Source organism: Eucalyptus grandis, chromosome 7, assembly GCF_016545825.1.
Source record: "Eucalyptus grandis isolate ANBG69807.140 chromosome 7, ASM1654582v1, whole genome shotgun sequence".
NCBI lineage: Eukaryota > Viridiplantae > Streptophyta > Magnoliopsida > Myrtales > Myrtaceae > Eucalyptus > Eucalyptus grandis.
The window spans coordinates 20,476,989-20,494,729 of record NC_052618.1 but is presented as its reverse complement, the minus strand read 5'-3'; the positions used below and the strand labels follow the sequence as shown (position 1 = coordinate 20,494,729).

Here is a 17,741-nt window from a genome sequence, read left to right as displayed (position 1 = left end):
GCCATCCTTGGACAGGCAAGAGACTTTCTCAATCTAGTGAAGGTGGCTTTTGCCTGAGCAAGAGCAAGGGTTGCTCGCCAGGCCTAGGCAAGGGCAGCTCTTGCTTGGGAGGTTGGGATCTAATGGATAAGATTAAGTCGGCATCAAATTTTATAATCACAAGATCTCAAATAAATATTTCGATTTTATGGGGTTTTAGACTGTTGATACCATATTAGTCCACTATTCGAAACCCCCGTTCACATCTCATTATTGGATTTTTAGGGAGTCGGATCCCTGATTACACTCATTCTTTTCATAATTAAAAAGGTCGGATATCGATATATTCAAATTGAGTAATAATTAGTCCGCACACTCAAGAAAGGCCATTCTACTCCGACAGAAAAGGTGGCCGAGCCTTTTGTGCGTGATCTTGAACTACTTCACGGAGGGAAAAAGGGCCGAGTCGGTCTTCACGGATGACCAAGGCTACCCACGTCTTTGTTCTGGCATGCGAGCACGCGAGCGTCGTTCCAGGCGTGAAGTCCATCGAGTCCGTGTCTTGTCAGCTCGACCATTTCTTTAGTCATCAGTAGACGGTGCAGTCCGCGGCGGTTGCTTCGTTGGTCTGCTATGTGGACTGGGCACAGAGGCTTCTCGAGTTGCTGGATTGCTACGATGATTAGCTCTCTCTCTCTCTCTCTCTCTCTCTCTCTGTGATAACCCATCACCCTCTTTTTTCTCCCGCAAGAATTCCTTGCATCAATGTGGCCGAAAATAGTGAAAAAATATGTATTGGGTCTTGCCATCTTAGTTCGCTAAGGAGTCATTCAGATGTCACGAAGATGTAGCTGTGTTGACATGGTGGGATCACTGAAGGGAAGGAATAATTCACGGCTAGTCCAACAATGGCTTCGAAATGGTAAACGAAAATGCGTGAAAAATGAAGTCCTGATCATCCCAGTTGAGTAATTTGTCTGTGACACGTAGAGGCTTGGAGTGTCGTTCATCATGTCAAAGGAAGGTAATTTAGATGAAGGCTCCTAAAAGGGTAAGGAATGATGAAATCAAGCCAGTCAGGACATAAAAAGTGAAGTTCATGCTTGCTCTGTAGGTAATATGACTTTGAAAGAGCTGGATGTATTGTTATTGACATGGGACAAGCTGTACACATGTTGCTCAACTCAAGCCAGATTTAGCAGGAAGCTTAATTGATTGACCCATCTGCCTGAAACTTCACGTGCGATTCGATACTATGCTTACTGTCCATCTTCTATGTCTGCTCGCTATGTTTCATCCTATCCATTGCATTACGACGCAAGGGATGCTCAGAATTGTTGTGCTGGCTTGGATTTTCCATTTTAAGCAGTTTTTCTTATGTACTTGTGCGAGGCTGCTCAGTAGTGTAGATATGGTTGCAATTTTATCTAAGATAAAGGTTACTTTGTCACTAAAGGAAGCTGCACAAACTCTTCGATTCACACTTCTTTCTGTATCTCTTCATTCTTTGTGTTGATCTGTCACATAGCAGGAAGGTCGATCCTTTTAGACCATTTCTCATACACAAAATGAGTAAATTTCGAACAATGATCTGCAATAGTTTGGAAATTTTTAAATTGTTCAGAAACTGTACAAATCACAGTTTTGGAAGACAAGCAGTGATCAAGACGATGATTGGAGTAGAATTGGCAGTGCAAACCTTTTAATTGATGTCGGTAGAACGGAGAGGACAGCTTAGCGATGATGGTGAATACCATTTGGCATGTTGTCTTGCCTTTGTTATTTATTAACGTGTTTTCATTGACAAAGATAAAGTGTCCCATTGCACAATGGTTCTGAGTTTTAAACATGACATACCATATCTTGAGGTCTTTCTGCTGGATATACTCGTTTGTTGTCTGAAGAGAATTCAATACTTGTAGAAGCTTGAGCTTTTCTAGCTTTCGACACAATATGGTTAATAACCATCCACAGGCCGGACTTGTGCTAATGCAGTTGCAATCTGGTTCACAGTGCTTAATTAGATCTGTTGTCAGAAATAATTGAACTTGATTGATATTATGTTATTCAATATAATTGAGTTGGAAATCTACCCCAGATTGGTTGCTTCTAGAGGGGCTTCTTTATTACTCTGAGGCTGTGGCTGGCTTAGCTGGAGGTTTGAAGGTGCAAACAAGTCATGTACTATGGTCGTAGTTGCTGGCTCATGGAAATATAGCTTAGCATGATTTACATCCCTTGCTTTGTAAACCTATGGATTAGGAAATTTTTCAGTAAACAAAAGATGAGTAATTGATTGACTGTGGTTTCTATAAATGTAGCAGATGCACTTGTCATCTGAAATAATACCTTCGTTCTCAATGCATTATTTTCCTGAAGGAGGAGACTCGTCTTCCGATGCAGCTCTTTGTTTTCCTCATGCAGCATGTTTCCCTGGAATGAATTAAGCTTATGTGAGTCACTTGATAGTCGATGACCATACCATTGGAATGAAGGCGTCAGTTTTGTGAAAACCTTTAGGTTCAGCTCTTTTATCTGGTCAGAGAAAATTTGCACCTGCAGAGAAAGAATTACCAGAATTATTCCTCACATACATATTGAGGTAGTGGCGTGTCTTTTCCTGGATTTGGTGGGAATACATAAACAGTGTTTGAGAGTTCGAGGTAGATATTCAGCCAGTACCTTTTTGGCATGGATGCCCTTTAGGCTCATCTCCAGTTGGTTTTCTAGATTTTGCAGATCTTTGACCCTGAGGCCAGAGAGTTGTTCTCCAGTCAATTTCCTGTGTGCATCAGATTGAAGAGAAAATATCATGCTTAGACTTGAGAACTTATCAATTTCCTGCAACATTTTGAAGACCTTATGTCTCTGCATAATCGACATTCTGATAACATATAATATCAAGAGGCATCCAACACCCTTTCCAATTATATAGTTAACTGAATGGCATTCTTCTAATTTGCCGCATTTTTAAATCTAGAAGCTGTCATGATGAGTTGCTTTAGCAATTCTGAAAGGACGTCACTGATCATTTCAGTGAGATTAGTCTATTTTAAAGTTTTGGACACAGTCTAGCTTCCCCAAGATTGTACTCAAGGAAGCCTTCTGGATTTCTTTTTGCTGGCAGCTAAGCCAAAATAACCGAGAAAGTATACCCCAAATGTGATAGTTTCCGGATTTCTTTGTCTTAGCAGCTCATCTAAAATAATTAGAAGTATAACCCTAATGTGATAGCTTCAAAATGTATCCCTGAATTTATTGTCCCCTCTGCCAATACAAAACTTGTTAGACCTAATCCCCGAACTCGTTCTTCATGGACTAAGAAGATCTATTTGGTTGCAACAAATAATACTTTATGCTACTTCTGCCTTGACATTGGTAGCTCTCTTGAATCATATACATATCAACTAGATAGAATATGCTTGCCTCAGTAATTATGGTTAATGGTTTTAAGAGAAGTTGTCTTCTTTGGTTAAGAAGTAATTACTGTGTTGCATGATCTACGAAAGGTTTCATCTGCTCTACACAAGTATTCTCAATGCACGTGATTGAGAAGATGACATATATATCTTGTTCTCTCCTTGGACATGGATGAGTTGTGGATGTATTTTCCTTGACTAGACATCACATGAGGGTAAACCTTTGGCTGTACATTACGAACAACAGGCAAGTTTTTTTCACATAGTGGTGTTAATTATATGAATCTTTTATACCATGGCAATTTGTACTGTGTAAACTGATTCTTGGTATTCCTCAATCTACAAGATGATAATTTTAAAAGATGTTAACAGTCGGAACAGAAATATTTATCCAGGTAAGCATGCTAAATATCCTATAATGAGAAAATTGGAAGTCCTCAATCCTTTGAGAAGTCCACGTCTACATAATTTATGTACATTTCTCCAAAAACTCATGGCCAAGTGGAAAATTACTGTACCTGTGGCGCTCTTGCAGGTGCTGCAGCTGTTGTCTTAAGCTTGCGACCTCTCTTTGGCAATGCTGGGAACATCAGAGAAGTAGCATGACAGATAAGTTAAGGAATGGGAAGGCATTAGTGCAATGCATGTTTTACAATGGAAATTTCTCAAAGCGTTACATGGATTTCATTGGCGACAATGACTGATGAGGACTGATGGAACGGATGATCCTACGACTGAGTCTACTAGTGCAACTGCAGGCAGGGTCTGTAAGGTAAGAACCTGCATGTGATCTTTTTCTAATGGATGCTTGATGGATATTTTACTTATATTTTACTTGTAAGTGCATGTTTTGGAAATTCTATTAGAGGTGGTGAAGTATTATGTAAACATACAGAAGTGAGTTTTTCTTCATTGAGTTCTGATTTAATTAACTATAATAGTTTCTACCAATTGAATTTGGTGTTTGATAGCATTTATAGCAAGTAAGGGTTCCCAAAGCAAGTAAACTGGAACAATGTGCAGCCATGTGGATAAAAGTTGGAATACACTAGCTGTTAATCATGCTGTAGATTATAATATGTGTTGCAATGTTTAAAAAACCTGTTAATAATGTCGTACAATCAAATGTTTAAGAGCTCGAACTGCAGAATGTTTCATGGTTCTATGCACATGCACCTTGCTGGTGCAACCTGCAAGTGCACTTGCACTGCGCTACTCCACATGGATTTTGCTCGTAGAAATGCACTCATAAACCAGTCCACTAGTTCATGAATCTAATCACTCTGTTATTGAATTAGCCCGTGCACAGGATAATGCATCATCTCGAATGAGGCAGCGTGGACCTTGCTCGAACAACCGTGAGGCAGCCCATGGTTGCCCACTCACAACCCTTTTGGAGTGCACATGGCCTTCCCTAACACTTAAACACCCCAAGTCCCACATAGAATAGGATCGGGATGTTGAGTGCTCGATACATAAGTAGCTGCCGACTCCCACAGGTCATCACTGCCTTGAGTTCTCCTTTTGGGGCTCAGTTCACGTGGTGTGGGCCAGGTCGTAAGAAATGATAATGCATTAGCCAAAGTGCAGCATTTATCATATATTCCTTGTATGGTTTTGGGCTTGATGGGTTGAACTCTAAGGGCGACATTGATCTTGGCATTATTGCTACACGTGGGGGAAGATATTGTAAGACCACAAATCGTAGACAGAGTGAGAGAGGGTTTGCACTGATACATAATTAGCAGCCTACCCCTGTGGTCACCACCGATTTGAGTAACTCTTTCAAGGTTTTGGCTCTTATGGTTCCAGATTTTTACAAATAGCTCGTACATTAGGGGACTTGTGGACCTTTGTCTTGCTGCCCTCATACACATGCTTTACTCTGTTAAGCACATCCCTGCCGGACCATGAGTAAGGTAGCCCGGCCTTCTCTTTTGCATCAATGAGTCATTGCCCGTGCCATTCTTCAATTTTGGATAAACTGTCTGCTTGCCGATCCTCATGTCCTTGGACTTGCAGAACATGCTCTAGCAGCAAAACCTTGCTCTTGCATGTCCCAACAAATGTCATGGCATGGTTCATGTGATGACTTAATCTGGTCCCCATGTGGTCCGATCCCAAGTCCCCAAGAGAATTATTGAAAAGGTGGCTGCTGGAGGTGGCTCATTTCCTTAAGAAAGCAATAAGTCCTCTTCCATCAGATGTAAGATCAGAGCATCACAAACTTTACTAGTTATCACACTGATGTCCTTGTCAATGTTGGCTCTAAATTAAACACCACAATAATTACCTAGGATTCTACGAGTGGCCTATAGGTTCAAGAGGTGACTCCTACCACATAATACTTTATTCCAGGTTCAAGAGGTGACTCCTACCACGTAATACTTTGTTCCAGACAAGTTCTAGAGGTGGCTCTTATGGCGTAGCACTGTCTTACATGCTCCTTAGTTCATACACTTCCTGCTTGTGCTTTACCTCATACCATTTTATAACAAGCCGGTCCAGTCCACGTGGATCAAGCTCCCAAAACAGATACTCAAGTAGCGGCCTTTGGGGTTAGCTAAAATCAAGCTGTAGGTCTTTTCCCATCGTATGTGAGAATAAGGCATTATGGTTCAAGGACTAACTCCTGTGCCAACATTTGTATCGCATGCCTAAAGGTCTAATTGATAGTATAAAGAGGCCTGATTTGGATTATAGGCTTGGTTAAGGTTTCCTCAATAAGCTAGGGGTTGTTGCCAACCAACAGCGGCTGTTTGTGCCTTTCTGATTATGTGGTGGGTTGTCAGACTGCATTCTTATTTTCACATGCCGGTGCTTGCACGCCTTGCTCCTTGTAGTTGGTATAGTATCTTTATCGAGCCCTAAACCTGGCTCTACTCTCTAGTTGCTTTACATATTAGGGACTCCGAGGTCCAAGTGAGGCCTACGATGAAGCCTTTTAAGGACTTGCTTAGATCCAAAGGTCTAATTGATAGTATAGAGATGAATATATTTGATGAAAGGTGAGTACGACCTCAATCAAAGGTAAAATGAGGAAAGCTCATTCGAGGTCATCTGGAAATATTAAACAATGGTCTTCAGACCCTCCAGCGAGAAGATGTGAGTACATGATGGATATGTAGTTTAATAATGGCAAGCGAAAAACATACGGACATGGGAGAAACAATAAGGAGAAAGTTGGAGTACTTAAACCTTACATAAGACTCAGGTCAAAAGAGAGCACACTGACAGCTTAGTATAAACAAAGCCGATCACACTAAGTGGGAGAAGACCTAGTTTTTGTCGGTTTTGTTGCTAGTTCTCCACTTTTACAAAGGGATAATGACAGTGCAAATATTAGAACTTTTGTCTTTTTTACCATCGAGTACCTCGTTCAATCAAGTACCTCTTCAGTGGGTCAATATGAGACCTCCTTTTGATAAATGGCCGTGTCATGTAATTTTATTGACATGGCTTGGTTGATGAGGAGAGACAGAGTATTGGCCATTCAATATAACTGTTGACATGATATCATTTAAAGAGGCCAACATCATATGCCAAATGTAGACAATCGACAAGCTATATGCCAGCATTAGTGTTCAATTTGGCATTTTCCATAGCCAATTTTAATGAAGGCCTCACATTGATCCACATTTGAGAAGTTTCACAAATTTAATTGAATGAAAAAAATTAGGTACTCGATCGTAAAATGGGCAAAAGTTCAAGTACGTGCGCAGTCATTATAAGTTTTTTATATGCTAATGCTGCTAATATGTCCTTGGCACTTATTGACCCCAGTTAAATTGCAATCACAATATATCAATTGCTTCAGCTACTACACAGTGACCCAATGATCCTCTCACTTACTTTTGCATTAGTTTTATGCACGCATAATTTGTTTGTAGGATAGAATAGATGATAAGGTGGGTAAGCATTTCTTTACTTTAGTCTCTATGTTGAAAATTGTGATCCATTTTCTCTAAAATTATCAAGAAACTACTAATGGAGAATAAAGTTGAAGACTCTTGTATGTTGGGGAAGTTTCTGGTACTACGTAGGCAGCAAGACAACGTGAGAATGCAAGCAAGCATAAGCTAAGCATCAAAGAAAATCCTAGAACAAGCTGCTAAAGAAGTCTACGTGCACGGAAATCTTGCATATAAGTCAACAATGGCTGCTTAACCATGAAGAAAGAAAGATCAAGAATACGTGGGCAGCAAGAAGTCAAGCTAAAGAAGTAAACTAAAGTCAACAAAAGTGGCGGGCAGCCGCAGAGAATAGAAAATTGGAGAATAAGGATGAAGGAACAAGAAGATTGGAAGAAAGAAGAAAAGAAAAGCAAAGTCCAACTTGACTAGCCGCAACAAGCCGGAGACAAAGAAGCGAGCTGAAATTTTATATTATTTTATGTACTCTTAAGTCGGTAGAATAAGGTAGTAACTCACGCCTATAAATAAGCTTGTACTTGATCATTTGGTGTGTGTGAGGTGAAACCTCCACCTTGTCTGCAGGGGAAAACCCTCCACCGTGAGAGGTCTTAGATCTCCACCGTGATCATATGGAGAGTGATTACCAACACCTCTATCAAACTATTTTATTCAACTAATGAAACTATTTTCCCCCACATCTATATTCTTTATCCTTCAATTATCCTAGTTTATCCCTTGTCCATCCACTACAAACTATACCGTACACTTGCACATATCACTAACCAAAAACTATAACTAATACCAAAATCATGCTTCCGCACGCATACATACAAAATTTTTAACACTCTCTACCTGGGATCATTAGCAATATTTTCTCTGAATCTTCAGTAATTCCCTGTTTCCAGATGATTGCTTGAACCCAAGAATTTTGTTTTTCTTCGAGGCTAGGTAAAAGAGAATCATCCTTCAGTCAAATTTTTCTTATCGCTTCAACTTGTTGAGCCACAAGAGGCTTCATACCATCTTTGGCATCTTTTTCTGAAACTTCTGACTTGACTCCAAAAATGCAAAGGCAAGGACGTTAGCGCTACTTAGCTGGTTGCAAGTGGGATATAACTAAAGAGCGAATGATCCATCATTGGGTAGTAAGGTGGTTAGTTGCCAGTACCTTTCCCTCTCACTCAATCTTTCGTACGACTTTGAGGTGCCAATGCTCAGTATCTTCAGTCAAATTAGAAAAGCAGGGTCACTGTCTCGCATTTGGGTATCTAAAAGGAATTCTCATTGGCATTGACATTACGTCATACCTCTGCTATGTAAATTTTTTCGTTTCTTTTATACCTAGTTGGTCAATAGAGTGATCCAGTAAGCTTGAAAACATTTGAAAACTTCACCTGGATTTGTCAATTTAATAGTGTTGTGAACGACTTGTATATTATTAGGCCCATATCTAAAGTCAGAGGTTCTTAATGAGAGCTTCCTCCGTCAGAGATGTTCTTTGTAGCTTTGATGCCATTTCCCAAAAAATTACCTTGTCCACTTCCTTGGTTATTTTTGCAGGTGTCATTCTGTGCTTTGATCTGAATAGGCAAACATAGCTGAAAATTTTTCGGAACTTTAAATAATGGCAGTCTTTCTCAAGAATGAAGAGCTTTGGATTGTAAGGTCACATATGATGACTTCCTCGCCCATATCCTTCTTTTGTTTGTGAGAAGATGCTTGTTTTAAGAGAATGCTAGACTTACATCACATGAAAGATCTTGTTTGAGCAACATGGCACACTTAGATCATCTGAAAGGAGAAGAGCTTGTTTCGATTGCCAGTCCCTTCAGTCAATAGGAACTTTACTTTCAAACATAAAGCAAAGGGCTGTGTCCATCTCCCAGAGACTTATCAGCTGGTTCTCTTATTGCCACATAGCATATTTGCGTGATGGAGTGTAAATCACCATCTATATGACTATTGACAGTATTGGCCAATGGATACACATTGGCTTCCCTTGCATAATCAATTGAAGTCCTTCATTACTAGACTTCAGAGGAAAAGGTCTTCGACATTCTCTGTGACCCCTGCTACACTGCTCTTGCAGTCTATCTTTTGTGTATTTTTCTACTTTGTCATCTATGCTTAGACGTTTTGGTTAGATGTCAAGTCTTGAATCCATGCATTATGGAGTTGTCACCATTATGCACGGATTCGTTGATGAAGAATCCTGAGAAGTTTCTGTACTTGAAGAATGACTTTCAAGTGAGTTAATCCAATTTGCTCTTCACCAAACAATCAGACTCCATGTACATCAAATAGGACTAATTAAAAAAATTCTGGTCATCATCGTTATAATAAATATTAATATGGGGAAAAGCTTATGAAAATAAACAGCAAAAGCAGATTGAGATGTTATTTGGTAGTATACTGTGATTGACAAATTTAAACCAGCAATAGGCTGTTTAGCTTGTGTGGAACTATTTTTAGGACCTGGACTGTTATATCTTCAATCTTTGCAGTAAATGTCATTTTTCAGCTACATTAGTTACTATGTTCTTTGAAGAAAAGCTTTATTTTAAACTGCATCTCACAAAATCTCTCCTGCCACTTGCTGAATTAGGCGAAGGTCTATATGCAGCTAATCTTTAGTTTTAGTGCTAAAACATGTTCATTCTGGTTACAGTACTTCTCGTGCATTTTTTGCTTGTTCAAATGATAAAAAGAGAAACGTTTTGACAGAGAAGTGGAGTATTAAGCAGGTGCACTTTTACAGCTAGAGTACGACGTTACTAGTGGCAATTACCAAGTTTTCACAGGATGCTGATGCCATTTTAGTGTAAAATGAGTGTTTTTGAAATGAAGCAGATCTGATGTTTCTGTACAAACTTTGTAGGAAAAAAGTTGGTCGTTTCAGATTCTTACCTTGATTTCTGAAGCTGGATTATGTAGTTCGTGGCCTTCCCCCCTAAACTCCTTGTAACGTTCTAGCACCGACTGCATGCTGTAAAATTGAAGTTTTTAGATAGAGATTGTCTCCTACATTTCACTGTTATAGTCCTTTTTGTGGTATTACTTCCAGAATAGTAAAATGAATACACAAACAAGTTAAGGTATATCTGTGTAGTGCAAACGCATTAATCGCCTCATGGCAATCCCAGAATTCTTTTTGACATTTGAGATATCTATCTGAAGTTATTGTTATTGCTGAAATCACCATTGAAGCGTTAGTGAGACAGCCGATTTTCCTTATGGCTGTACCCATCAAGGCCTGTCATCTCAGGGCACCGTCTGACCGAATTTAAATTCCAAGAAGATTACTGATAAACATGCGAACTGAAGTTCACTTTCAGATAAATTAATGCTTCATTGAATTTCAATCTGGGAGAATCTAATGTATAGGCAGATGTATTGAGCAAGAGATCCCTTTTAAAGTTTTTCAAGCACTCGAGTTGTAAAATTTGAAGAGTTAAAAAATGAGTAGCATATGAATTCTAATTGTCACAAGAAGCGGCAAGTGCAGAAGTCTTTACTTATGGTTTGCATGGTGGTCATATATTTGAAGATAATTCACTATGTAGTGAAGAATGTTCGTTATGTGAACAGATTACTACAAAATCTTAGGACATTTTAACAGAGATAAAACCATGAAACTGATGGCCGATTGCCATTTTGGCCGAGAATGTATTAAGACCTAAGCAACTTGGTGAGAGTATTTGTCTTGTCAATTTGGCAGTGGGAACTCAAAGAACACAGGTTAATACCTGCACTCAGCAAATAACCAGAAGCACTTTTGATTCATTTCATAATGGATTTCATCTTAGGACTTCCATAGCCAACAAAGGGTATGATTCTCATTCTTGTTGATCATCTAAGGAATGGTGTACTTCATTCCCTGTTCAAAGTCAATTGATGCAACAGTAAGGGTAATCAGTTCCTAGTCCGGTTCCATCTAAAAATTAGTAACCAAACCGGGAAAACCGGTTCCCAATTTTTAGGATGGGTGACCGAACCGAACAGTCTTGGGACTTGGGACTGGGAATTGGTCATTTAGCTAAAAATTTTAAAAAATACTGTTACTATTTTAGGGTTTATTGCTATTTTTAAGAAATGAAAAAATATATATATTTTTAAAAAGTTGGTCTAGTCCAATTTTCCCTTGGAACCGGAAACTGGATAAAAAATTACCAGTTTCGTAAAAATGGAATTGAAAACTGGACTGATGCCATCGGGAACCGGACCAAATCGACTAGTTCGATCCAATTCAAGCGATTCCCAATTTGGTCAGTCTGATATCTCACTCAACAAGTATCGTTGAGTTTTTCTTTTCAGAAGTTGCAAGGCGAAGTGGTATTCCGACTTGCTGATAAAGATGTGAAACTCATAGGCCATCGTTGGACTTGGTTGTGGAGGTCCAACATTCAATTGAAATATTCTAGTGCTTTTTATATCCAAACAAGTGCTTAGCCAGAAATGCTTAACAAAAGCTCCGGTAATATTATCAGATTTCTTATTGGGGATAACATGAAGAGCTGGGATTTTGTCATTCCTCAGGCAAAACTTGCCTATAAAGAAGTGAATGGAAGCATAAAGGAGACCCCATTTGGAGCATATATATGGGTTCGCAACCTCAATGATAAGGCTTTTTGCAGAACATATTCAAAGGGTTTATGAGGAGGCAATAGCAGAAGTGAAGGCTAACAATGAAGCATACTGGATGAAGAATTGTCAAGAGGGAGACTTGGTACATGTTCACTTGAAGCGAGAGAGCTTTCCCAAGGGCGATAATGACGAACTTTAAGTTGATGAAGTTTTGACCTTCTAAATGCATCGAAGAAGATCTCTCTTATTTTGTAGAGCTACTATCTGAGTTGCAAATTAGCCTTATTACAATGTTTCTGACTTGCATGGTTTTGAGGGGTTTGACAGAAAGGTCGCTGCAGTTGGAACATCAAGTCAGTCAACTTCTGAAGAACCTTAAAGATGCCATTGAAGATGTGTTAAAGAAAGTGAGACAGCCTCTACAAGGGAAACCTAAAAGTGAAAAAGCATATTTGGATTTTTGTCAAAAGTTTCACCATGGAGATTGATTTTTCCTGGCCCATCTGATGCAGGAGCATGGCCATTTAGTAGTCCAATTTTCTTCCTTATTTAATCTTTCCCTATTTAATTAGCATTCATAAGCGGTCATGTGATAGTCACTTTCTCATTGGTGCTTCTCTAAACCATATAATAATATCAAATAATAGTTGCAGCTTTAGTTCTTCTCATTCTAGCCTTGTCTTCTTGTTCTTTTTTCACTGTTTTTACATCCCCAACTTCATCAATGATGCTCCATGTACATCAGCAGACTGCCAATCCTGCTGTGGATAGATTATTCCACAATTTTCATGGAATTTGATTTTCCCACTTGCAACAAAGCAAGCAGCCATGTATTTCAATTTCTCCAAACCCTTTATTTTCTATTCTTTCTTCATAAAAAATCAAATAAATATTTTGAATATAGCTGTTATCGAGCTGCATATCTTCTCCCTCGAATGATAAGATTTGAAATTTGTTTGAAATGATGGATTCTTATAATAGAATTTAAAGTCTAGATAAAACTTGAACTCTCAAAAAGGATGACATATTTTTATCATTTTCCTAATAATCTTAACAAATCCAGTTGTGATTTTTGTGTCCCTAATAATATCAACTTCTTGTTCTTTACTTTTCTTTTCTTTTTCTTTTCTTTTTTTTTTTGTTGTTGAAAAACTCTCTGTCATAGAGTTTACGCCTTCTTTAACACATTTTTTTATGTGCAAAATCAATTTTCAGTGAAAGCTCACGTTGTGCTTGTATTACACGTTTCTATATAAGAAACTAATTTTTATTTGTTTCCCGTATCATTTGTATTTAAAAATGGTGATTATTTTGTTTATTTATTTAAGACAATGTTATCTTATTAAGGTATCTAGTCATTTTTCACGGATCACGCATAAACAAATTCTATCTCATGCTTAAAAATTTGTATATGAAACAGTGTTACTTGCTTCAAGCGGAAACATGTAAAACCAATCTCTAGTCATCCTGTCCTCTTTAAATAGTTACTATCTCTTGGAAACTAAATCTTTCCATGAAAAAATATATTTCTTTATCATGAAGTTTTTTTGAGAAACAAATGCACCCTTAGTTTACATCTTCTAGATGATGTATCTTACTTTTCGGATAGGAGCATATGACTTATACACATCCACCAGCCATTGGAAGTCTTGTTGGTAGCACAAAGCATTAACACCTTGTCAATCTACGAAATTCTCACACCTAACAGTTCCACCAAGCACCATTTTCCATAAAGACAAAACAATTAGGCTTTGGCATTTCTTGCATAATTAGAAGTTATGTTGGTGATAAGGATAAAGGGTGTTATTTCTATCATTATCTCGTTAGATTTTTTTTTTTTTTATTTTTTTATTTTTTTTTGCTACTTTAGAAATACTAGTACATAATTCGCACTCTCCGTGGCTCATGGCACATCAATCATCTTTAATGTCCACACTAATGGTCTTTACTTTTATAGTTGCAGTTCGAAAAAAAGAAGAAGCTCTTTTTGAAAAATGATGTTAAAGAACACAATTCCTGGAGAGTTATGGTATAATTTTAGGAACAACTGCTGCTTCACTGGGATAAGTTGACAAGGGAAGGAGTGGAAGGCGGTTACCTACATAATGGAGTGGAGATTTTTATGTCTTTCTTTTAATTATTTTTTCAATTTTATCAAACTAAAAATTATATGAAATTAAATTAAAAACTTGTGAGAGACACCGAAATTATAGTAAACGAATAAAAACATTTTATGCTTCTGCCGGAGACATTAATTTGTTAATACCTTCTGTCTTATTATAGAAACAACTCAAGCAATGCAAACCCATTGGTCGATTTGATGTATAGACCAAACCTAAACTTATAAAATAGAAATTAATGGACAAGAAACGTGAGTGGTATTTGCACGAGGATTGCATTTGGATCTTGATGTTGAAAATGGACATAAGTATTTAAGCTCATTTTGGTAAAATAGTTTGGATGTTATTAGGGTTAAATATGGAATTTTCCGGGGTGGACACCAACTTCAAAATTAAAGTTGGTTTTATACGTAGTATAGATTCTTGTATAATTTTGAGAGTGTCATGAATTCTTTTTGCTTGAGGGAATTTTAGGGTTTCAATTTCCAAGAGAGTTTCTATCTAGAGTTAATCTAGATTCGAGAAAGAAAATTCACCACTCAATATTAACACACTCATCGCAAAATTGTTTTTATGTTTTGGTGAGGATCCATTTTCGCGCATATACTTGCACTAAATTTGGGTTGTCTTTGCGGGAAATTAATCTCGAAGCACCATATATCTTGTAATTTTTTTATAAAACTCGCTCTTTTAAAGAAGTTAGTTTTTTCCTAAACAATTTCTAGTTCATATGCATGATGCTTCTCAAGACCTTGTTCTTAGTACTGCCGACATGGATATACCAAGACAATTTTAAGTATATTGTATCAAATAGGGAAAACATTCAAATGAAGAAGTGTGCAATGCTAGGATAATGACATCATAAGTTTCCTATATCTTTGGCTAATATATATGCACATCAACAATCCTGTTATCAATATAATATTTTGGGATATCTATTGTCAAATCCTCAAGAAATCAAAGCCCTATATGATGTTGCAAAAGAACTGAAGCCACTAGAAACTAGTCAAGGAAAAATATTGAGCATAACACAGAAGAGATTTGACTTTGAAGGAAGGAAGGATGAGGAAGAGATCTAACCTGGAGCTCGCGAAATCGTAAAGCTTTCCTGTGCAAGAGAAGACAATGAGTCCCACCTCAGCATCACAGAGTATGGAAAGCTCCCTTGCCTTTTTTATCAACCCTTTTCTTCTTTTCGAGAAAGTGACTTGCCTACTCGTAGAGTCATCAATTCTCTTTATAACGATCTTTCCTCTTCCCATTTCTCACCGTCCTTCTTTTCGGCACCTAGGGTTTATTGCCCTCCTTATCTTTCTAATCTACGAATAATCTCAAGTGATAACCAATCTCCTGTACAAAACCACGTTACAAAACCACGTATCAATAAGCTTAACGTATTTTGCTGCTAGAACAGGAGTGAAATCCATGATTCTAGGTTAAGAATAAGAAGCATTTGCAAATTGGTTAAAGAGAACCAGGAAAAGAATAGATGTCACAACTGTGTGAAACAGTAGAGAGAGAGAGAGAGGGGCACATAGCGAGAAGAAGAAGAAAGATGAGATGCTCACATGCTTGGCGCCATGATTGATTGACTGTAGAAACAGATGCCTTCCCAACTTCTCAAGGGGCAAGAAAAAACCCTAGCGTATTTAAAAGGACAGAAACCGATGGTGGACCAGATTCTCTTCACCCAATAAAATGTCAGCTCCCCCCGCGCCCCGCCCCCAAAAGGGGGAGCGGGCCGATGCACACTCGCGCGAGTAAGATCTCAACCCACTCTCCTACCCAAGAGGCCCATCTGTCGCCCATGGGTTGTCTGAGGATGTCTTCGACGCAAGGTAGAGATGATGTGGACAGACGTCGGTCGAATGAGGCGAGTAGGGAGTGAGTTTGTACTCGAGAGAACCGAGGGAGAAGGAAACCTCGTACTGTCAGAGAGTTGTTGGCTCGAGGACCTTGGAGGGCATGTGAAATTTAGGACAGCGCCGTTATCGCGTCATCACTCATCTTCTATAATCCCGTCGCCATTCTTCTTCTATATATATTTTCTTACTTTTTTGTTCGTACACTCTAAAATATATTCATTTTGCACCAGCTTTTGCTAATTTATTATCATGTATTGCACGCCTATGCTTGATTAACATTGATTGAGGGATGTCCTTTTCCACTTACGATAATTTAAGAATTAAATTATGTCAGATTTTTTTTAATAAGTCATAGCACTTGAGTGAGTGTTACATGAAAATTATAACACTCATGGTATTTGTTTCATTTTAAATGAGTGATCAACTTTTTTCTATTAAATTACCAGTTAGTTTTGAATGGCTAATTATATTTTTGGTTATTTGCCAACATCTATTTATTTTTGGTTTTAATTTATTAAGTTTTCTTATCATGTACCAATGTTTATGTGTCGTTCTTACAAATCTCTTAAATTTATTAGGTCTTATATGACTTTATAGACCTTTATTTGTATGACTAATCAGCTCTTGCTCAATTAGGTTACTAACTAGTTTTGTTTAACAATATCTCATTTTAGTTGCTTGCAAATCTTTATTTGTTTGTTTGTTTGTTTTTTTACGTATAACAACTTTTTACAAACTTTTATTTGTCTTACTTGTCCACATGTTAATTTTACCAACTCTTTTTCAAAAGTTAACAACTTAAGTTAGATTGACTACCAATTTTTTTTTCGGTTGAGTAACCAACTAGTTTTGCATTATCAACTCTTATTTGACTTAGTTACCAACATCTATTTAGTTTTTATAAATTACCAACTTCACTTATTTATGACAAAAAAAAATACATTTATCTTTAATTTTACAAACTTTTATTGATCTTTTTACCAACAACCTTAGTTTACCAACCATTATAAATTACCAACCTTTATCTTTAATCAATTTACTCACTAGTTTTGGGTCCACTACTCATTTGAACTGCTTCCTAATGTTTTTTTTTTTTTTTTTCTGTTGAATTCACCAATTTTTCTATAAAATTACAACATTATGTTATTACTTGCCAACTTTTTTTTATTGGAAAATCTCCTATATTGTTTTGAAGATGACAAAATAATTAAACGCTACTAATGTATGTATTGGTTGAGTAAAACCAGTTAAGAGATGCACAAGCAATGTAGGTGGTGTTTACGATCGTCTAAAGGATATGAATACTTTGCCTTTATCAAGGGTGAACAAGTCATTAGACACTAGGCTATCTATAAGTTGGATAGACTTAAGTGGAATGTGAACAAGATTAAAATGAGGAGTTCAATAAAGCTTGAAAGGACCATGGAAAGGTGAACAATTGAATAGAGTCATGATTGCCACTGTGCTTGGAAGGGCCAAACAACATAACCTTGAGTGAAGTTGGCATGAAGAATATTTTTCAAATATTAGGGGCATCCAAAGTACACAGTGGAAAGACATGTTGAAGCTAGATGGATCTTGATAAATAGTGAACAAGTATGGGAAGTTTGTGAGGATTTATAGGTACCATGATAAGGTGAATAGTTGAGTGAAGTCTTGATCACTAATGTACTCAAGAAGACCGATAGATAACAAATCATAAGGTGTTTTCCAGCAAGTAGCTTAGATAATCATTAGATTGCTGATATAGGTGGCTCCCTATATCAATTCTAAAGAAATTGTTTATCTTGTGGATGAGAAAATGCAAATATTTCTTTGACTTAGTTTATTGATCAAAATGGATTAACGGCTAGCTTCAAG

At 37.6% G+C, this 17,741-nt stretch overlaps 1 protein-coding gene across 1 annotated transcript; it reads right to left on the bottom strand.

Annotated features, from left to right (window-relative positions):
• Nucleotides 1-1,664: 1,664 nt before the first annotated feature.
• LOC104455182 (MADS-box transcription factor 23-like) lies at nt 1,665-15,407 on the bottom strand. Its single transcript, XM_010070012.3, has 8 exons — nt 15,097-15,407; nt 10,220-10,298; nt 3,917-3,978; nt 2,662-2,761; nt 2,494-2,535; nt 2,329-2,412; nt 2,073-2,230; nt 1,665-1,981 (listed from the first exon to the last, which is right to left on the bottom strand). The coding sequence occupies exons 1-8, from the start codon at nt 15,276-15,278 to the stop codon at nt 1,966-1,968; spliced, it is 723 nt and encodes a 240-aa protein (XP_010068314.3). The 5' UTR covers nt 15,279-15,407; the 3' UTR covers nt 1,665-1,965.
• Between the last annotated feature and the right edge of the window lie 2,334 nt (nt 15,408-17,741).

Coding starts and splice junctions, on each gene's coding strand:
- LOC104455182 (XM_010070012.3), bottom strand. CDS start 15,278: ATGGGAAGAGGAAAGATCGTTATAAAGAGAATTGATGACTCTACGAGT. Junction 3,979..10,219: donor ATCCAGCTTCAGAAATCAAG/GTAAGAATCTGA, acceptor TGATGTTCCCAG/CATTGCCAAAGAGAGGTCGC. Junction 2,762..3,916: donor CACCTGCAAGAGCGCCACAG/GTACAGTAATTT, acceptor TGATGCACACAG/GAAATTGACTGGAGAACAAC.